The following is a 23,204-nucleotide window of genomic DNA, read 5'->3' as shown; positions in this document are numbered from 1 at the left end:
AACCTCGTTTCAGTACCAACTACAATCCAATTACGTTGAGCTTATCCTGCAAGACAGATGGGGAGACAATACTACAGAACTTACATTGTTAGTAGAGGGAAACAAATTATTCCTTCAGGCATTCGAACGGATTATACTTATTCAGACTGAACATTCATTGATCAGAAACACTTCAAAAAGAGCATTTCTTTGTTTTATTTTGCAGAATAAACATGAAAAAAGGAATAAACAGTGCTGATCAACCTGAAGATTGCTGTTAAACAAACCATAAACACTAGTATCAATTAATAAAAATGGCCTGGTGTCTTTCTGACAGGATGTTATTTCAGTAATTTATAACATACAAGAGTGCTTTCCAGTAAAGCCAGGTTTTGAAAATACGAAAAAAAGCGAGTTAAAAAATTTAGCCAAGATCAAATATCTAGTTCACTGAGATAATACAACTAGGTCTCAAAGCAAGCAACAAGTTTCTAAACCAGTATCAACGATTCTAGGATAGAATTGCATTTTCCCCCATACCTACAATGCCTTTTTTCTGTCTTCCTGACATGACCCGATCTGCCAACCTGATGGAATTTCAGAAGACGACCTCCATGTGATGTAACATTGTGCACAGGACAGTAACACACACACACAGTTGGGCATGTAATTTTTTAAAGAGAAACAATATAATAGCGTGAAGCTAAGGTCATTCTTAATTACTAACTTCTCACAGGTTTACAGAAGTACTTTTCAGTATACAAATTAATTTCAGCATCATAACTGATGTAATTTCTCAAAATACAATTAAGTCATACATAATATAACCATTTCTGAATATTTTTCTTATACTATTTATTGTATTTTGAACTTTACCATGTAATCCAGTACATTACTAAAGAATGATCATGGTAATTCTACAAACACTGCTATAACAGCTTATAAGAGATAAAAGGGGTTCATGCCTGAGAAACTGTGGCAATGTAATGATATTGTAAGACCAGTGCTTTACTGTGTAGTTCTTATGACAGTGGCAATGGATCCCACACCCTAACTCAATGCTACCCTCCAACTAACTTTAAAGATCAACTATTTAGTCTCCATTTCACCACAGTTGAACTGAATCCTACAGCAGGCTGTAAGTCTAGAATTAAGAAAGATATATGAACAGCCTTGATATAGCAATGGCCTATCATTTTGAAAGAGACCACTGACCTTGCAATCAGAACAAGAGAAAGGTTAAACAAAAATAAAAATTGCCTTATTGCTATTTTTTAAATCTATTAATTGCCAAGATTTTGATTAAAGTCCATAATGACAAAAAAAAAAGTAGACTCCTTCATATCCAGAAGAATCACAGAATTATTGAGGTTGAAAAAATGAACTGCTGTGTGTGAGCTATTCCCTCAATACACATGGAGTCAAGAAATCCAGTTAGCTATAATCTGCACTCTTTTTAGCAAGTCACTTGCATTTTGAGGTCTTAGACTAATAGGGAAACAGTTTGGGAAAGAGTGGGAAACTTTAGAAAACAGTTTGTCCAGCAAACTCCATTTAAAAAAAAAAAAAAAAAAAAACTCTTGCTTGTCACCAGAATGAGACATATTCAAGTATCACTGTTCCCTGCAGCTGCCTGATATATTGCTTTTAAATAGAGAATAGAGGAACAAAGAATACCAGCGTCCTACTCTTTTGCAGATTTCCATGAGAAGAAGACCTTGGAGAGAAGAAAGCTCTTGCAGCAGGAGAGCAGAAAATGATCAGCTTCAACCTAACTACAACAGTGATTTGCTGAAACACACAAATTCTCAGGCTTAAGAGCTTGGATTGAAAAATAATCTACCAGACAACCTAGGTAAACATGGAAAGTGTGATTCTTTAAAAAACACATATGCATTTCACATTCAGTGTGGGGGGGGTGGTATGCAAAATTGTAAAGTGTGTGGTTAAATCCCAAGCCATCTCTGACATTCCAGTTCAAATAAAGTTTTAAACCCACAATTTTACTTGGGATAATTTTAGTTGTCCATCTTTATAATTTGAAGTATTAATGCATGATTTTAAGAGTTAACTACTAAAGAAAGCTTGGTACTCACGTGAAAAGAAACAGAGTATGTGTAAGCTATTTTGACTTCTCCGTTAGCCTTATTACTTATATCCATAGGTACTCCTGAGCAATCAGGGTTGTCTGGATGAGTATGCTTGTAACTGCAGGAAGAAAAAACACAGAATGAAAGCTGCTTCACTGACAACACTCTTAAGAAAGAATTCATTTATCTTACAAAAGCATCAGTTTCATCCAGGATTCTTCCCTTAAATATAAAAATCGTTCTTAATGGCTCATAAATTTCAGAACTCATAAGGAATATATCATAAGCACAGGACTTTTTGATACTTGAACTTTTTAAACAAAAGTTGTCTCTTCTAAAAAGAAAACTATAGAGAACAGAGTCTTTAGAGCAGAGCACCAAAAATTAAAGAACTCTGAGTACCGCTAAGAACCTCCAAAACACTCAAAAAGTTACAACAACAGAATTACTAACTTCTGTCAGAAAAAAATACTTTCATCATGATGCTGGACCAACAATGCAACAAGCTCAGTTATACCAAGAATACAAAAGAAAGGAAAGACAAGATGCTAAGAAATAATAAAACAGACATCAGTCGTGCAAAAGCCACACAGACACCAGAACAACTGACGAGTATATTTGTCAAATGATTCCATTCAAATCCCGATTGCTGAAGACATCAAATGTTGCACCCCGATTACTCCTGCATCAGGCACTGGTGGCCTATTTTGTCACAAGACAAAATGTTCCCCAGTAGGGAAATGAGGGTTGCTTCACTGAATACACACCACTTCCAGGTTTTATCATATCTTTTTTTGGCCCAAATAGGAAATAGTGCACAAAGATCTATCGAATTCAGAACAGATTTATGTTAGACTGTCCTACGTTACACTACATCAATCAAGAGGAAAGCTAATCTACAGGTCACATATCTGAAAACATTTCTGACTAGCAACAGGTTCCCAAATCAAAGCAAGTATCTTGGGATGGACCACTATTTGATGACAAGTTACTTCCGAGTACTAACCTTTTTGGTTCAAGTTTAGCAGCAACTAGTCTTGCTCCCAGAGCTTCATTTTCCACGACATGGTAATATATTTTTATGTCAACATGGTTGAAGATATAAAAAGTATCTTTTTCATGAAATTCTGACTGCAATGTTAAAAGATGATGTTAAACAATCAAAAAGACATCTAAAAGCCTTAGGCAGAAGCTTACACAACAGAATTTTAGACTGTGTACAGTTTTTCCGTCAAGAAGTTCTACAAGATGAATGCAGGATTCTAGGAATACAAAGATAGTAAAGTCTTTGCATTAAAGCCTTGCGTTAAAAAGACAAACTAGAAAAGTTAATGCTAAGAACTGTCTTACTACAGTTGAAAAGTAGAAAAATGTATTTAAATATAAAAAGTATTTATAAATATATTTATTAAAATATTTTGGTAACTGAAGATGTCCCATTTATTTAATTGAAGTAGCAAACTGAATAGATAACTATGGGACAACTTTCATATCAGAAGCGTTTCATAAGCATCAGCTATTTTAAAACAACGTGTATATTTTTCATCGATTAAACAGAACATTCCAAGACAAACAATGCAAATAACTACTCTCTGTGACAAAACCACCTTGACATTTGAAACCAAAGATGCACAGGGATGAACTGCAAGCAGCAGCCAAGAATGCTGAATACAAATCTCAGGTGAAGGGAAACATCAGCTTGGAATTTACTCAGTTAAAGATGATGTTAAATCACAAGCATTATATCTACTGAAGTTCAATTAGTACTTCTTCAGGTTCTATCCCCACCCCTTTCTACAAAGCACCCTAATTATAAGAATATTTCTATAAACAAAGTGTTCTTCTGCAGTCCTTCAGTTACGCCTTCAAAGGTTATTCTCCTTTTATTAAAAACAAATATTTAAACAAGATTAAAAGAACACTGCCAGATTACGTATTTGATCATAAATGCATCCATTCATATGGAGCCTCTGAAACCAATTCATTATGGAGGCAAGGAAACAAAATTAGAAACTGCAGAAACTGTCATCTTTGGTAAGATCCATTAAGTAAAACTAACCATTTTGATAAAACCAAAACCCTCTTCCAGGTTCTCAGCAACCTCTCCATGGAAGAGGTCTGCGGTAATCTAAAGACATCCTGGACTTTCTATTGCATTCTTATCTCCATAATTCTTACAGTGCATTTATCTGGACCTCCATCACTTAATCCAATAGATCTGTCTCTCACAGGAGAAACTTTGTTCACTCAGAAATCTTACGTCTGCCTTCTTCCATTAGCCTACACAGTTTTAGGGAAAGCAATCCTTCAAGAAGTATTCATTTCCATGCAGAGGTACAAACATTTCTATGCAAACCTGCTTCCATGAAAACACTTCTATCCCACAAAAAAGTAAAGTCCAAGCCTGCAAATACTTAGACTTCTTAGGCAATGAAGGATGACATGTTTTTCTTCTCCTTCACCCCTTACATGTACTAAATGCTATGCACGTTCCTCTCCTCTCTCTATCTTCTAGAGCCCTTTTGTATTATGCAACAGAAGAGACAAAGTTCTTAGGCGTAGATGAGGCTTACAAACTGTGGTACTTGCAGAGACATCAAAACACCTAGTTTTAGGCAACAAGGTTCTTAAGATAGTGAGGACTCACCGTAGAAACATGACATAGGAGAAATGCCAGTCTTTAAATTAGTAAAAAGGGGATATTAAAAAAAAATAATTGCATAAACATACATTAATAACACAGGCATCTTTTGGACGGCCATCTTCTGTAATATAACAGCCAATAGGAAAACCAGGATTGCAGAACCTCTGGCTGTCTTCAACATCATAACACCAGGTCACAGGCATGTTGTCCACAATCCTGTAAAAAGCGTAGTGACACTTCACAATCTTTCAAAATACACAGTGTAATGGAAACAAAACCAGATTAATATTAATCTAACTTTGCTACATTCATTATTGGAAGATTATCTACAAGAATAATACTTCTTTCAGATCTTAACCCATGGAATTGCACTGACTGCCAATCCCATTTCCAAATAAGCATGTAGCTCTTCAACTGAAACTTTATCTTTTTTAGAAAAAAAATATTTAAAAAAATCAATCTATTTCTTCAGAAGGTGGCTTGGAAATAGGAGGCTTACTCTGTGACCACCAAAACATTCTATTCACTGGACTGGTTTCTATAGTCCCCTTACAAATATAGCTCAATACATAAAACTCTCCCACTCCAAAGTCATAACAATTTAACATTTCATTATTTTGTCTTTAAAAATGGCCAAAATCATCCACTAAACCAGCTAAAATGAACTTGATAATTTCAAGTTTAAGACAAAACACAAAACAAAAAAAGTTGCCTACACACACATATTATTAATTCTCCAGCTTTCTCATTCCATTGCAAAATACATTTTTCATGGCACTCTCTAAACTTTTATTTTGCATTAAAGCTGAAGTGCAAGGGAGTTTTTTTGTTTGGGGTTTGTTTTTTTTTTTTTTGCTATTTAGGTGAGTTCCTGACCATTGACCTCAGTTGTAGTTCCTTGAGAGTATGGAATATTTTAACTAGATGGTTTACATGAGCAAAAAATTGTAAGCCACTACATGGGAAAGTAATAATTTTCAAACCTCCCTCCATTGTCTACCTGCTGCTTTTATATTATTGCCTCACAAGATTCATATTCATATTACCTAAAAGTCCTGAGCCCAGTAGGTTTATAGTTCAGTTTCAATGAAAAATGTGTGGAGGAACCCCACACTCCCATGAGGAATTGCAGAAAATTATTAGACAGTAAGATAGAAACAGTATCCAACATGCTACAAACAGTACAAATGTCAAAACCAAAAATATACTTTTAAACATAGAGAAAGGTACCCAACATGGTGATCTGTCCCTTTGTAAAAGGGACTACTATAACCCCCCCCCAACCCCCCAAACAAACCTGTTTATGTTATGAACTGTTTTAACTAGTTGAAAGATAAATCCCAAAAGAAAGTCATTCAAAGAAGACTTAAAATTCAGTAGCTGTCCTTAGGGCAACATTAATTGCTCCAAGGTATGTTTTTAAAGATCTGTTAATAAACTTCACACATGAAGACATGAGACAACGGCCACTTTTTGTACATCACTAGACCAAAAAAAGGACATCCCACTGCAAGTTAACACCACATGTCTTTTTTTAAAACTTCTCAAGCTACTGAATATCCTTTACAATTAAACGTCTCATCATTATAACCACTAGGCTATTAATGTTAACAGATACCTGATAATACCTCATTAGGTACTTTTAAATACCTAATTAAACACAGGAAATATGACCTCAGACAACAAAACCAAAGCATTATTTAGTCTGTTGCGTATTGTAACAGTCTCTAAAGTAGCACTATTTTTTAAAGTGCATCAATAGATGGGGGTAAAAAGAACGGTATGTGCTGCCTTTGTTCACACAACATAAAGCGATCTGTATTATCCCTACCATTAGCTACCAGGCAGAAATAAGAAGCAATGTTCTTGGCTCATATTGACTCAGTGGAAGAGGTGAAGACAGGCCCTCCAAAAAACACAGTTTCCAGGTTCTCAGGAGATTCCAAAGACTATCATAGTTGCAAGCAGCAGCAGCAGCAACCAGATCCTACTCACCTCACCATGCTACTACAGGGTACAATGAAGTTGCTAATTAGGAGTTATTCCAGACGCAGATTTGTTACACTTGGACCATATTTGGAACTTTACCTCCACAATATATGCTAGAGATACCTCTTGCTTTTGTTAGTATTTTAATTTCATAATCAAAAGCAGGTGAAGCATTAGGCTTTCCCTTGCATCTTCTGCAGCAAAGACATACTGAGCTGCCTTCAAGCAGCAATGCTGAAACAAACTGATAGTTTAAGCAGCAAATAATTTTTCACAGTTAATCTTCAAATTTAAAATGACTTGAAGAGATTATACATGTGGGGCAAATATGCTATACAACAGTGTTCTTATATGTCTCTCAAGAACATCTGGTGATGAACATTGTCAGCCAAGATATCAGTATAGCTGTTGAGTCCAATTCAGTATGTCAATTTCTAATCTTATTAAGTGGCTTTTAAAACCTTACAAGTACTTTGCACCATCTGTGTTCCCCAGGAATTTTATGATAAATTGAAGCTGGATAATAAACCTCTGTTAAATCCTCATGCTACCTTGCTGATCCCTGTACAACATACCCCTGTACCATACTCCTGGACCATGCATCATTCATCACAAAATCCAGCCACTTCCACTTTGTGAAGCTGTGGCTGAGGAGGGCTATCATTACCATACAGACATAAACAGGGATTCTTCATGCCACTGGTTCTAAAGTTTTAGGGCAGTGGGCCTAGCAAAAAAAAAAAAAAAAAAAAAAAAGTAGAAGTACTATTAAAAGAACTAAGAATATAAGAAGTACCCTAAATTTAAAGGGAAGTTTTCACACTGAAAAACAGAACTACATCTTACTAAAATCTGAACAGTCCTATCAAGTTAGCTGTACAGGCTAAAAAATATACTTAAATACACTAAGTATATTTGTAAAACAATTTAAGGGGAAAAAAACAGTTTAAAGTACTTTTCTGTGTGATTAGTTTTACACAGTTCTGTTTCAGTTTCTGTCAGCTTAAGTTTTGGGCTTTCCTAAAAAAAATTAATTTCTTTCAAAGAGTGATAGGATCATAGCCTTGGGAAACTATTTTTCATTTATACACCAAAACATACACAAACTTTTAAAGCTGAAGCTTTATGCCAGACCAACATGCATCACTGAAATTCAAAGTGGTGTAAATATTATAAATATATGCAGTATTTAATAGGAATATAACCAAATCCAGCATGTTTGAAGCTCTACTTATTTCAGCATTAGGCATATACACTTTCAATCCCTGCAAAAGTAGCTGTACCTTTCAGGGTTTCTTTATTACTTCCTGGTTCACCTACATGAACATATGGCTATCGCCTGTGAAGCCTTCTGACCTAATCTATCAACTTCCAACTACACTAATTTTCAAGAGGTTCCCAGAAAGATTTACATCAGTGAGCCATAGTTTATCCCTAAAAGGGATATCCCATATCGGTTCCCAAGAGCAGTAGAAAATGCACTCATTGCCTTTCCAGCATGGGTGGCTGTTTCAAAACTGAAGAAATGGAATATGACATTACAGAAAAACATTTAATGACAGTGGCAACATTCAACATTTCACCTACATTTTTACTTATACATCCAGAAAGTTTTAATCTAATTAGATGAAGACTGAAATGTTTGTTTCCATGAAGCAGGGAGCACATGTTTGGAACCATATGGACAACATCGGTCAATTACGCTCATATATTACTTGCAAAGACGTGCCACAGGAACTGACAACTTCATGCCCAAGTTGTTCCTTCTACCCTTGCACCCAAAGGCTGCTGTTAGCACAGCATACCAACATACAAAGCGCTGTACAAACACCAATAGCGTGGCTGAGTATTTCCGATGTCAAGACGGAGCCTGCTGATAAACATTTCCCAGCTCTTGGATGTGGGGTGCAGAGCATGGCTACATCCTAATTGAAAATCAGCATGAGATTCAGTGTACACATTCAGCCTTGCCCCATCCTTAATGCCCATCGTAAGAGGACCTCAATGTCCAAGCAGAAACAGAGCCCCAGCATGCTCCAAGACGACTCAGGTGGTTACAGAGGGACTCAGAGAATAGGAAAGGACCAAGTGTTCACGCGTTCCTCAAAATTATTTCATTAATTAATTTTCATTGGCCACTTTTCACTTCCATATCCTATAAGAGAAACAAACTGTGCATAACACTCTTTCAGAACCGTTGATCCTATCTCCTGGACACAACATTTGACGGGCAGTGCAAAGGCTCTCGAGGAAAACAAAGATGACATACCAACAGAATGAAGGTCCCTTAAGACTCTTCTCAAGCTAAGGCAGGATTAACTTCTACATTTACAGATGCAAAGAAACAGCAGTATTTTACAGTGAGCACACAGGCAGCACAAAAAACACACAAAGCTTTATGTTTGGAAACAGACTCATTTCCATTATACCTGGTGCTTACCCTTCAAGTGAAGGAATTTTTTTATGAAGACAACAAACAATATAACAGCTTTTGCAAGAACAGAAGTGGAATAGATTCAATGCAAATACCTAGTGTTCAATCTGTATTAACTGGCAAATACAAAATGATAAACTAAATTATCACCAACATACTAGACTAATCAATCTATGAATTTTGATATCAACTTACCAATGATGTTGGTAATTCAGTAGCATACTTTTTTTCAAAAAGTCTAATTTCTGTTTATCTTCTGGCTTTGTGGTATCATATGTTTTTGTACAAACAGATTTACATGTCTCCTTCTTGTTGAATGTGAACTAAGAAAAATGAAAGACATATGAGCAAAAAGGTAGTAACAAACTTTGTCATTTCAGTATTTAACAAGTTTCCCCTATGCATTCATAATTGCCTATACTATTATAATAAAAACACCTAACAGATTACCAAGACTATCTATATTAACCCTCCAGAGGGTGTGCTGTAAAACCCTCCTGTGCTTACTGTATGAACACTACACTAAGACCTCCTTGTTACCGATTAAAACTTGTTTTCCACAATGATTTACCAGACAAGTCATTTGACCTCACAGCTGCAATGCTGTCCCAGGCAGATTCAATTGATAACTTTCTCTCCTACTACATGTAGGACAGAAGGCGAGAGCTTCAGTCACCAGAAAAGACAAGCTAGCTAACACCATTTCTAATTCTTTCATTTTACAGCTGCGGTATTTTCAGATCTGGTTCCAAGAAATAAGAGTACTCAACTCCCCCTAACAAGGGGACAGCTGAGGAGCAAGAATCAGGTTTTGGCAGGTTCCAAAGAGAGAAGACAACCTCCACGGCATTTCAGGCTACAGCTTCATGATTCAAGGTGCATAGTTACAATCAGGTTAATTGACAGATTTCTATTATGTGGAATTTCAGATTTTGAAGCTCTTTGAGATAAAGCCCTTGTGAAGGGGATCTTCAAGATTCTGATCTCCTTTGGTTATATTTGAACGTACGTATTAACGAACACCCCTTGTCAGAGAACAAACCCTGTAAGGAGACGGTTCTATCCTCTCTCCAAACAATACTTGGCCAAGGTTTTCAGAGGGACGCTTCTTTCCTTCCGCTTGACAAAAATCAAACCTGAATTAGAGAAAAGATACAAAAGTTAATAAAATATTCTCAGCTGCAAATATTAGACCTCAAACAGTGCTCCCAAATCAACAACTTCATCACAAGTACAGGAACTATACAGCTTTCCTTCTATATAACAGTTTCTTCGTTGAACCTGCAAAGCAAAGTGTGAAAATCACAGTCCCATTTTGAAAAAAACAAAACCAACAATCAAATCTCTTAATCAGCTATTTCAGAACTCAGTTTATATTAAACATGGTAGCATAAAAGCTTCCTTAAGTAATTAGAAGTTTCCTACTTGAACAGGGATTTTAGCCAAGAATTAAACCTTCACATACAGTTTCATGACAGCTCAGAGAAAAAAAGCATGCAGGCCAGATTCTTGGCCGGGGGGAATAATAAAAGCAAAAAAAAAACCACCCCCCCACCCCCCCCCATATACAGACAGCTTCTTTACAACAAGCACTATTAAATAAAAAGGTTATTGCAGTTTTATTCACCAACACATTTAATAGCACATCCCCAAGTTTTTCCAGCCTAATTTCAAGTATATCACATTTGTGTTCATTAAAGTGTAGACGTAACTAGTGCTTAACCTCTTAAATATTAACAGTCAAAATATTCTTTGAAGCAACAACTTCACATAGTTGTACCAGGCACTGATATATTTTGTGCACTCCTATGATGTGTACCAAGAAAACATTTAACACCTCATTAAGATAATTGATGGGAATTTCACACCTCATTACCACTTTAACTCATCTGGCTATAGGCTACTAAAGACAGCAGTAATACTTTGATCTATAAAATGACAACTAATGCAGAAGAGTAAGTATTATATATATACCCCCCCCCCCCATTTTAACCGTAAGTTACTCTAAAGCAGTGATTCGACTTACATGAGGTCCTACGAATCCATGCACTACTTCTAAAGTGTGAGCAAAGACAACAGAGAAGAAGGAAGCAACGTATGCATCCATCTGCTCGTTGAAAATTCTGTATTTATAAACTTATGTTAGCAAAATAGACAGACATTCCTCACTGGCAAACTGCTATAGCAAGATGTAAATAATACTTTAAGATAAATTAAATTAATTTTTTTGGAAGAACTGACAACTAAAATGACATAAACAGTATAATATACTTACGCAGTATATTCATAGGGAAGGACAGACTCTACAGAGTCAAGCCTGTTCACAAACAGCTCGATTCCAGACTGAAAGAGTGGAGATAATCAGCAGTTATATTAAAGCACTTCTTCAATTCTGACAGATATATATATATAGCTTTGTGTGAATAAGGTAAAGGAAAGCTGAAAATGTAAGATTTGTGTTATTATACATCTTGGAACGCAGAATCTTGTGTAATGAACTGTATCTGCTGAGAGCATAAGTAAAAAACTATCTAACCATCACAAAAACAGTGACCACATGACAAAACCACTTTAAGGCTAACATAATGTTGTGGTTTAACCCCAGCTGAGCATGACGTTCTATATTATGGAATATCCCTTTGGCTCGTGCGGGTCAGCTGTCCTGGCTATGCTCCCTCCCAGCTTCTTCTCCACCTGCTTGCTGGCAGAGCATGGGAAACTGAAAAATCCTTGGCTTAAGATAAGCGCTACTTAGCAACAACATCAGCGTGTTATCAACATTATTCTCACACTAAATCCAAAACACACTGTACCAGGTACTAAGAAGAAAATTAACTCTATCCCAGGCGAAACCAGGACACATAACCATTCAAACTACAAGACAGCAAGAAATCATGCACAAGAATAATATAATTACCACAGTTGCCAGTGTTTTAGTTTAATGTACCAAGTCAAAGCCATATTAGCCATCACCACAACTTCTGTGTAATAAAAGTCTTAAAAGAACACGAATGAAAGTACGGATGAGATCAGTCCTTCTCCCTATAATTAAGCTGCTCCACAATTTTATCTACGTAGCAACTGAAAACTGAACTATGAGGATTTAAACAATGTATTCAGACTGATACACTGTTTTAAGTTTGAACAGAAGCTCTTTCCAAAGAAAAGGCAAGGATATCCACATTCACCTTCTTATAAAAGTTTAGCAATAACTCTAGCAACCCTTGAGTAAGAACCTGAAATTCAGTCTGCTGTGGTTTCAGACTAGCTTGGTCTATACACATTAATTACAGATGGGGTAGCCTGCTGCTACAGAAAGGGAGGTCTCCCACTCTTCCCTCTTAGTCTCAAAATCCCCTCCCTTATTCTAGTTCCACAGCCCCAATGCATTTCAACTGTTTACCTTACACTGGTTTTGGCAGTTATCTGCTTGCACAGTAAACCAATTCAACTGGCTAAGACAGCAAAAGACCCCAAAAAATTTTTAAAAGAGCAGTTTTTAGCAGCATAGCAAGTTGAACTGTCTTACTGTGCAATCAGACAAGAGCTGAAGACAGCAAAAGGAAGGTGAGTGATTTCAGGAACAAGACCTCCCCCTTTCAACAGCAAGCCATCTATTTTCTCACCATGACTCAACAAGAGAGCTTATCCTCCCTATGAAAATTCACTCAAGATTAGCCAAACCAAGAAGTTCTGGAGGAAAAAAAAAAAAAGAAGAAAAGATGGAATTGTTCACACATATCTGTAGCTCAGACACTTCAGTCAGGTACTGTGTTTTACTGATACACTGTAGTTGTCCGTGTGCAAGTCAGGATGCAGTTCCATCAGAGGTAGGCAGCTGTGAGCTGTCAGGCTGACTCACTAAGTGAGGACACACCTTACTGCTCCTCCCTCCTCTGCCCTAAGCCATGCAGACCTGCTGCTTACCTCTGGGTAGTGCACGCTTGTCATAATTCTGTAAGCCACTTCAACTCACTAACGCAGCAAAAAAACTAGTCTGGCAAAAAGCTGGATAGTTTCCTGCCATGTTAATAAGCTCAAAAAAGGATTTAACAAGTAACACAGCTGGGACAATACAGAGGCCAGGAACACATTGCCCAGAGGAAGACAGGAATGAAATCTCTCACTTCCAGCAGCAAGGAATTAGACTGCCTCAGCTGGTCACAGAACCACAGCCTTAGATTAGCTATTTTTCATTGGAGGAGGAGGATTTACCTGAATGCTCCAGTTTTCCATAAGAAGCATATGCATTACTGCAGATCAGCATCTTTGATAAATCATTTCTTATACAACAGCAAGTCCCCTTCGGAGCCATCAGTATTTTTTTTAAACTGAGTAAGGATTCTTAATGTTCCGGCAAGAGTTACTATTTAAGTCTGCACAGATCACATTCCATTTCTGACGATATTCCAACCAGAAACAGTAATAGTAGCCAAACTGAGTTTGCCCAAGCAGATTAGCAGACAGCTTGGGGGAAGGTGGGAAGTCATGAGTCTCACCATTCTGTGTGCTGCTAGCTATGTGCCCCACTAACAACATCCCATCCCATCCCATCTCACCAATACAGGACAGGAGATCCACAGAGATTATAACAGACAAATAGTACCATTCAGAGATCTAGTCTGTGGGTCTAAATCCTCAAGGCAGAGGAAAATTCAATATTATTACTGACATCATAATCAACAGTGACAATTGTAAGAACTCTGCGAGAATATGCAAAAAAATTAAGGTTGTCCAGGGAAGCTTAGTTTTACCCACTTATGTAAATATTATGATATAGCAATTATCTGATCACATATTGTTTCTCCTCATCAAGGATCAGACTACATGGAGAGAATTAGATGTCAAGAGTGATTTAGACTTCTCCATATGCCTACGTCTCACTTAGAACATAAACTGGCTGGCACGAGGTAGAGGAATATGAGGTGGCTAAATTCAGAATGAGACTCTGCAATCATACACCTGTTGAGGTTATCCTAAAATGTTCAGCTAGCCACTGGTGGTAGATTTACATTACCTAAGTATCTCACTTCACATTTACAAAATGATAAACTCTCAGGATAAGGAGACAAACATTTTATACACACTATATGAGGAAAAAAAATACAGAGATCTGAGAAAGATCACCCCATAAGTGTCTCAGGTTGGTTACAAAAGACAGTAGGCAATCTGGTTTACTTGACTTAAAAAAAAAAAAAAAAAAATCTTTCTGCCACAATCCTAGCTTAAAACAGGAATAATTCAAACATAGCAATGTTTTTTAGGGATGATGTGAAAAAACTACAAACTGCAGCTTGAAAGTCTTAGCCTGTATATGAAGAAAAAAAATTCCTTAAGAGGGTAGTGCAGCACTGTAACAGGCCACCCAGGGAGGTGACGGATGCTCCATGCTTGGATGTTTTCAAGGCTTGCTTAAATAAGGGTAGAGCTGAGCTGATCTAGTGTTGGCAACAGTCGTGCTTCAAGCATGAGGTTGAACTATGTGATCTCCTGAGGTCACTTCCAAACACCATTTCTGTGATCCCATAAAAGAATGTCCACAGAATGTTTTACTACTACAACAGAAGCAGCACGGAAACAAGAATGAAAAAATCCACAGCTATGTGTTAGGCACAAGACTTGGCTGGTCTGAATGGAACAATACACTTAAAGAAGGGAAAAGACATTTATAGCAACAACGCCTTCATTACACGTTTGGCTTATTACCTGCTCTACTGATTCATGACAGCAAACGGATAAAGTCAGTGCAAGGTATTTACCAAAAGCATACATTTTAAATAGACTCTTATTCTGAAGAATCATGGACCAGTGTTTCATGTAATACAGAAGCTGAGAGATCAGGAAATGTGAGATAGCCACTTTCAACAGCAGTAAGACAATGGATCATAAAAGCGATTGGTCTTGAACTTTCTCATTCAAGTCTTAACGCACAGTCTGGTGTAATTTCCATCACAGCAGTGGCAAACAACTTCTAAAGCTCACCCAAAGGAGCAAAGACTATTTTAAGTACAGACCCCCTACGAGCCAACATCCTTACATACAAGTAATTTGGTTATGTGAACTTTGCTTGTCACTTATGTAGGCATGAAAATAAGTTTAAGCTTCACTTGAGACTCTGAGGCCTAGAAGCCCCTACACTTCAGATTCTTGCAGCCAGGAAGACACAGCAAGGAAAGCATCACCGCATGCTTGCCTTGATTTTATATCTGCTTGCAGCCATCAGCTGCTCACTCCTGCAAAGAATCACACACATCCCCGGCACGACCTGCCACTGCACTTCTTACTTTCTGCGACTTTCCAACAAGTATTTAAAAGGGCCCGAGAGATAAGCGGCCGGGGCTTCCTATTTCCGCAACGTGACCGTAAACTCACGAGATGAACTGATAGCTCTTTCCCTCCCTGCGAGGGACCGCGGACACTTTACCATGGACGATTACAGCGGGAACTGAAACACGCTCAAAGTCCCTGAACAACGGCCCCTGGGCCGCCGGGGACGTTTGGTACGTTACAACGAGGCAGCTACAAACCCTCCGGGGAAAAAACAAACAAACAAACAAAAACCTCCCAAAACCCCACACAAGCCCCACAGCAGAAGGGTAAGAGTCAGGCCGCGCAGCAACCTGGGCCTCAGGGGCGCGGGCGGCGCCGAGGCCTCCCCTCAGCGCGGCGGGCCCCGGCCCCCCTCAGGCTCACCCTGCACTCGGGCTTCTCCTTGCCAGCCTCGCAGAAGTTGACGGGCGCCAGGCCCGGCAGGTAGAAGGCGGCGGCGGGGGGCGCGGCCGCCGCCAGCGCCGCGGCGATGAGGAGCCGCCGCACAGCCATGGCGGGGCGGCGGGGGGGGGTGGGGGCGCGGAGGAGCGGCGGCGGCGCGAGCCGGGGCGGGGCGGGAGAGGGTCCCTGGGCGCCTCTCGCGCGCGCCCGCGGCGGCAACGGTCGCGGCTTCGTCTCCCCCCGCCCTGCCGGCCGCCACTTCCGGCTTCTCGCGCGCGCGACACGTCACCCCGCGCGGACCGCCTGAAGGAGCGCGAGGGGGCGGGGGCCGGCGCACGCGACGAGCCGGGCCGGGCCCGGCCCGTTCGCTTCCGGGGTAGCGCCCCGCCTGCCCCGGTTGCCATGGCAGCGCGGCGCCCTCCGCCGGGAGCGGCGCGGGAGGGGTGAGCCACCGCGGCCGGCCCGGCCCGGCCCGGCCCTCCCCTTCACCACCGGTCCCGGCCCTCCCCGGGAGCGGGAGTGCCCGCCCTGGCCGCCGAGGAACGACGGAGGAATGTCCACGGGCGATGGGAGCGGCGCCCAGCGGCCGTCTGGGAGCCCCGCCTGGGGGTCCCGGCGAGGCCTGGCCCCGCTCCCGGTCAGGCTGCGCTGGCTTCGCGGCTGTTCAGCGGTCCTTGCTCTTTTTAAAATATATTTTGTACTTTTCTTTTAATTCTCAAGGGTTTCGCTATGGACAACTCTCACGGTTTTCAGACTGAACTTGGGGCGAGACCTACCGCCGGCTGAGTGGAGCCGGGGAGGAGGGAGGGAGACAGACAGACAGACAGACAGAGAGATGTTGGCTGTGGTGGACATCCGTTACAGCTCAACATTCAGAACAACCCAGACCCGCGTTCCCTCCGTGTCACTGATGGCTGTCGTCATGTGGCACGATCTACTGAAACAAAAAATCCCCACCAAAAAAAACCCATAGAAGGGGCAGGCATAAGAAGTCTGCTGTTTTGATAATGTAGGAGAGGACATCGCTCAGATTCTCATTTTACCTTTCCCTCCTTCCTAATATTTTCCATCAGTTCGGGTTTGTGCAGCTTTAGAAACTCCAAACACCAGCCTCCAATGAAAAACTGTATTTATAAATGTTGCAGCGTTTCCACTAATTTCCTGGATTCTCACCACATCTTTGATTTCCTTTCGTCTATTTATTGCAGGGTTTGGGGGATACACCTGTTGCTCACACGATCCTATAGATAGCCAAGGTCTGTAGGCAGCTAAGGTATCGCTAGTAAAGTCGGTAAGGGATGAGCGGGGCTGTCCAAAGGGATGTCTGCTCTGTGTCCTGCAACGCAGTGGACCGGTGCCTAAGAAAGCAAGAAATTAGATACCTGGCTACCGTGGCCGGCCTCTCTATGGCAGGGTGGAGCTCCGCGTGCGTTAATTCACACAGCGTCTGACTAGATACAGGGTTGAGCACCTAAGCACCTAGGCCACATAATGTAGTCCTTAGGTAAGGTTATTTTAATACGTTTTGATATATTTTCTACATTACATAAGCCATTCTTAGTTTTAGATAAATACGCGTTAATTTATTACATTATATACGTTAGATATTTTTGAACTCTCTATATATTTAAAATTTTTCATCTACCTTTCTCATTCCTAGGTCTAATTCCTACTTGTCTCATCCTGCAGATATCCTAAGAGCACAATTATAAGATCAAGCCCTGTGACAAGCGCAGCTGGAGAAGAAATCCCGGTTCCCTCTTTTTATTTAAAATTACTCATGGTTAGGGTAATCAGGTTGTAAATGACCCAAGTTCAGTTTCTCTTCTGCCACAAGGGAGTTCAAACGTATCTCCCATTTCCCAGGTTAATATTCCAAGCAAATTACTTTTGTGGGCCTAATTCTATTCCTTTGCATGAGAGAATATTTAAAAGCCTTTGCCCATTTAATCCTCGTCTTCCTTGAGAACGCTCCAAAAGCAGCGCGATGAGTGGGAGTTGCGGTGTGCTTCGTGATCTGCTTAAATCCCTCGTCTTGCTCTGCCTTCGTGACTACAAAACCTGCTGACTCAGAGCGATTTTAAGGGGTGCTCTGCCTGTTGGTCCAAAGAGCATTTCGGTGGATGTGATGCCGTATGTCATGATGCTCCCTCCTCTCTGCTCTACAATGGTGACGTGGAAAAACCGTTTGCATAGGCTGTGTTATTGATTCAATATAGCAACTCTTTTGGAGCAGCTATAACGATGGGTTATAATCCCAGGAATGGCCATGGTCCTTGAGATCCAATTTCAGCCCGGGCAAAACCTATCTTCTCTAATTTAACGAGAACTTCAGTGGGAATTTGCTTGACAATTTCTCATCTTAGATTCCCTCCCTACGGGTTTTACAGCCATAGGTTACAATTCAGGGGGTGTGGTTTTAGTACCAGAAGAACAAGTATCACAGGTTTTATCATGAGAAATTCCAAGGTTATGCAAGACTGTGAAATAAAACACAGGAAAAATTACTGTTTCGGAGATTAATGAACCAAGAGAAGCTAAAGCCAAAGAACAGCCCGGGGTTTTTCCTGAGAAATTCTTGTGATAAGAAAATATAAAGATAAGAATATAGAGTGGTCAGAAACTGCTGGGAAAATGTGTCACTCCTTGAAAAATGTTACCGCTCTTTTTGTTACCAGAAACTGTTGTGAATAACTTCTGCTATTATTGCGGTGGTTCTCACCTTTTGCTGCTTACGTCTGGGCTGCGAGGGGTGCCTCCTTCATTGGGGGATTCACAGCTCTCATAATTTAGTTCTTCATTTCAGAAACAAACCCTTAAAAGTCCCTTGTATCGTACACCTCAGTGGCTAGTGCCTTCTCCCAGCATATTTCCTCCCTTGCCCGAGGGCACTGAAACCCGCTTTTCTTCACTATAGCGCCTTAGCAGCCAAGCTGTGGGGCTGTTCCCCTTGCTGTGAAGTAAATACTCCTTGCTGTGGAGGGTGCAAGCACACGGTTAAGATTCCCCCCGCTACGGGTTTTACAGACATAGGCTACAATTCAGTGGGGGTGTTTTTAGTACCAGAAGAGCAGAATAATACTCTGCTACGTAATATTTAGGGTGCTAACTGGATACAACTAACATCCGCTTTACTGCTGTATTGGGTTTGTGTGGCAAGGTTTTGGTAGCGGGGGGGGCTACAGGGGTGGTTTCTGTAAGAAGCTGCTAGAAGCTTCCCCCGTGTCCGACAGAGCCAATGCCAGCTGGCTCCAAGATGGACCTGCTGCTGGCCAAGGCCGAGCCCATCAGCGACAGTGGTAGTGCCTCTGTGACAACATATTTAAGAAGGGGAAAAAGTTACTGCGCAACAGCAATTGCAGCTGGAAAGAGGAGTGAGAATATGTGAGAGAAACAACCCTGCAGACACCAAGGTCAGTGAAGAAGGAAGGGGAGGAGGTGCTCCAGGCGCCAGAGCAGAGATTCCCCTGCAGCCCGTGGTGAAGACCACGGTGAGGCAGGCTGTCCCCCTGCAGCCCATGGAGGTCCACAGTGGAGCAGATACCCACCTGCAGCCCGTGGAGGACCCCACGCCAGAGCAGGTGGATGCACCCGAAGGACGCTGTGACCCCGTGGGAAGCCCGCGCTGGAGCAGGCTCCTGGCAGGACCTGTGGACCCGTGGAGAGAGGAGCCCACGCTGAAGCAGGTTTGCTGGCAGGACTTGTGACCCCGCAGGGGACCCACGCTGGAGCAGGGGAAGAGTGTGAGGAGTCCTGTCCCTGAGGAGGAAGGAGCAGCAGAAACAACATGTGATGAACTGACCGCAACCCCCACTCCCCATCCCCCTGCGCCACTGGAGGGGAGGAGGTAGAGAAAATCAGGAGTAAAGTTAAACCTGGGAAGAAGGGAGGGGTGGGGGGAAGGTGTTTTTAAGATTTGGTTTTATTTCTCATTACCCTACTCTGATTTGATTGGTAACAAATTAAATTGATTTCTTTTCCCTGAAGTTGAGTCTGTTTTGCCCGTGACGGTAATTGCTGAGTGATCTCTCTGTCCTTATCTCAACCCACGAGCCTTTCGTTATATTTTCTCTCCCCTGTCCAGTTGAGGAGGGGGAGTGATAGAGCGACTTTGGTGGGCCCCTGGTGTCCAGCCAGGGTCAACCTACCACAACTGCTAATCGTAATTTCAACTTTTTTTTTTTTTAATGTTTAATATAAACTATATGTTTGCAGCCTGGAACCCAAATCTCCCTTCTTGCAGATGAGTTCCCCTAACAACTAAAATACAGAGTTTTGTAAATGAGTGCGCTCTTTTTCTCTCCCGAGATACTCGCACTAGTAACTTAATGACAAGTTTCGTATTTGGGGGAAATCCCCTGCTGTTAGGTAGCCCCTAGACTGCTAGTTTGGTCATTTTTCTAGAGAGCGAGAAGTATGGGTGAAGACCTCATCAGGTGGAGGTGGAAGTTGAATTCAAGTCCCAGAAGGCTGTACTAATGACGATCGCTGGTAACAATTTCCCCCCCCGCAGGTGTATCAAGTGTGTCTGAGAACTTGATGCAGATGAAACAGGTGAAGGATTATGGTTTGTGAAGCTTAATGCTACTTTGGCCTGAGGAGATTTGAGCAATGCAGTCCTGCTAAGCATAAGGTACGTCTGTGAGTGATTGGGAGACAACCTTTAGGGAGCTTTGAGCCTGAAAATGGAGGGGGCTGCATGCCTCCTCAGTGGGATGACAGCAGAGCAGGGTTACGGGAGGGCTACGGCTCTGTGCCTGAAGTGGAAGTTGAGCACATCAAGTGCCCTAGTCCCTTTGTGGATCCAAAGCTTCCTTGGCAATAGCAACGTGTCATTGACCACGTTACCTGTGGGACTGGTGGGAGTGGACGCACGGCATGAGCACCCCCCAGCCCACGCAGATGGATGGCAGCATCGTCTGTGAGGCACCGGGGCAGAGATCCTGCTGGTTTCCCTCTTTCCCAAGGCACAGTCCTCCGGTGGGTAGGTGTTGGCCTCCTGCAGCTCAGGACCATTGCAGCAGCCGGGCTACAACCTGTGAATACTCTGTAGGGCTTGGTGGCCTGTGTGGTCTGCTTCTCCTTTGGGTCAAAGTAGAGCCACAGCGTTCCAGGAAAACCATATCCTCTTGAACAGCAGCCAGTTCACTACCTAAGTAAACAGCGCAGTGTTCGGACTAGTCACACAGTGTGTAGAAACTCATCTGGTTGCGCCATTGCTGTCTTTGACTTGCAAGTCTGTTTGGTTTTGGGGCTTTTTTTTTTTTTTTTTAATCTTTGTTCAGGAATTAGATCCAGCACCTCCTGTGACTTTATGACCAGCTTCAAATTAATATTTAACATAAATCCTTTCAGGCTTTTGGTATACTATAGAGGCCTATGTCCTTTTCCCTACTATTTCATATGGTGCTAGAAATGTGCAATCAGTCTGATACCTGACTCACCAAATTGAAAAGAGAAAGGACTGACTGAATAAACTAGGCAAAGAAGAGCTCTGTCAGGTAAAAAACGCTACTGAATTACATCTAAAAAGAAAATGCTGAGATGAGGACACAGCCGTCACTGTATATTTAAGGCTAAATTCAGCTCGGCTGACTCCTTTGCCTAGGCAATGGGGCAGAGCCATCGGAGAAATGAGTGTGCCAAGAGGGACGCGGCGATGCCTGGCAGCAAACACAAACCAGACTCCTCCGGGAGGGAGAGGGGGCACGTGGCACCAGCTAGTGCGGTCTGAGCACTAATGCCTCAGGAGCAGCTGCATTTATGACTCTCTTCAGCAGTTGCTATAGGTAAGGTTTCTGTGAGGTCCCTGGTGAATTTTAAACCAGCACAAAAGAAAGTGTGGGAAGATTGCTGCCTGCCTGGCCCACGTCTCCCATGTTTGGAGCAGGTCTGGTTCAGGCTGCGCCAATTAGTTTGTTCAGCCCTCAGTGTGTAATAATATAATTGCTGCTCGCATTAGTACCAATTATAGGGATTGGGAAGAAACAAACTTTTATACAGGGATATGTTTGTGGATGAAACAAAGGGTAATGCTTTCTTTTTATAGCTCTATGAGCCCCAAATCAATTGAGCTGGTTACCTATTCAGCAGTGAGCGTGGTCAGTAATTAATAGTTTCACTGTAAGCTCAAATATCCAAGCTTATTCAAGTTTCCAAGCTTAAATATCACTCTTGGTGATCACTGCTTTCTATAAACTGGGAAAAGAAGAATCTGTATTTTTTTTTTTCCTTCAAGAAGAGACTGTTCAGGATCTTTGACAAGAGTTAAACTAGATTTTGGAGGGGGGGGGGAAGAAAAATTTTGTATAATAATCTGTATCAAAATGATTCTAGCCCATGAGTGGGAACACACAGACATACACACACACAGGGACCATCTGGTTATTAGCAGTTAATCTGTGATCGCATTTCTCAAGTATTCTGTCCTCGCCCTGTATTCTGTGGCATGACGTATTAACACATGCAATCAGCCACATTAATTGACAAAGGTCTTTACCCAATTCCAGTTCCTGGTGGTGAATTTTGCACTGTTGTAAAGCAAATCACGTTTATGAAATCCAAATTATGGGAAGCCTTCTGGAACAACGTGGTAAAGGCTGCAGAGCTGATTTGGGATGCGGCTGCTGGAAATCTAGACAAGGACTATGAAGGTATTGAGGCAGTTAAATCCTTTTGAGACTCCTATTTTCCCACTAATTTCAATTGGGATTTATGTGCCAAATTAGGAGCCGAGTGTTTATGTACATTGACTTTGCACTGTGCTTCTTAGGTCTTAATTTCAGTCCTTGAATTTTGTAAATGGTATGATGGGAATTTTTTGCCTCATAGAAAGAGTATTTGTCGTAATGATTTCTCCCCACCAGTACTGCAGGAATTGCTCTACCAGATGTCTGGCACTGCCTGGTATTCAAGTCTCTAACAAGGACTACAGAGCGCTCCATAAGAACCACTGTTTAGAAAGGGAGTTTCTCAATAATCCCTTCAGTTCCTGGAATTTTATGCCCTGAAGTATGAGAAAGGTTATCTGTTGTAAATTTTTATCCTGCTTTATCAATGTGATGTAACTGCAACCATGACTGTTCCCCTTAAAGGCTTAAGCCTTTTTGGATTTCAAAAGATTTTGGTCTCAGTTATGACATAGTGTATCTTTGCTTGACAAATAAATTATGAATTATTTAAGAAAAATCTCCTTATTTGTTTCAAATCTGGAGCCTTTAAGTTTCATCCCCTACTACCAGTATTGAAGAAAGGGGTAGATGGCAAAGCCCCGTTTCCCTACTCTGCATCACCAGGCTTCTCTCATGACTACTGCTTACGCTAACCTGTCTGAGGGAAAAATCTCAGCCCCGGTACC

The 23,204-nt window shown here is 41.3% G+C and overlaps 1 protein-coding gene across 1 annotated transcript in view; it reads right to left on the bottom strand.

Annotated features, from left to right (window-relative positions):
- Nucleotides 1-16,007, bottom strand: part of TM9SF2 (transmembrane 9 superfamily member 2) — a 29,223-nt gene extending 13,216 nt beyond the window's left edge. The window contains exons 1-7 of the mRNA XM_050906543.1: nucleotides 15,830-16,007; nucleotides 11,412-11,479; nucleotides 10,179-10,272; nucleotides 9,332-9,459; nucleotides 4,800-4,929; nucleotides 3,076-3,200; nucleotides 2,076-2,187 (exon numbers count right to left, since the gene is read on the bottom strand). Of these exons, the coding sequence (XP_050762500.1) occupies nucleotides 2,076-2,187; nucleotides 3,076-3,200; nucleotides 4,800-4,929; nucleotides 9,332-9,459; nucleotides 10,179-10,272; nucleotides 11,412-11,479; nucleotides 15,830-15,958 (786 nt within the window). The 5' untranslated portion in view covers nucleotides 15,959-16,007. The remainder of the gene's footprint in view (nucleotides 1-2,075; nucleotides 2,188-3,075; nucleotides 3,201-4,799; nucleotides 4,930-9,331; nucleotides 9,460-10,178; nucleotides 10,273-11,411; nucleotides 11,480-15,829) is intronic.
- Nucleotides 16,008-23,204: the final 7,197 nt, after the last annotated feature.

Source organism: Gymnogyps californianus, chromosome 1 (genome assembly GCF_018139145.2).
Source record: "Gymnogyps californianus isolate 813 chromosome 1, ASM1813914v2, whole genome shotgun sequence".
Lineage (NCBI taxonomy): Eukaryota > Metazoa > Chordata > Aves > Accipitriformes > Cathartidae > Gymnogyps > Gymnogyps californianus.
The sequence above is the reverse complement of the archived record's forward strand: the minus strand, read 5'-3'. Positions and strand labels throughout refer to the sequence as shown.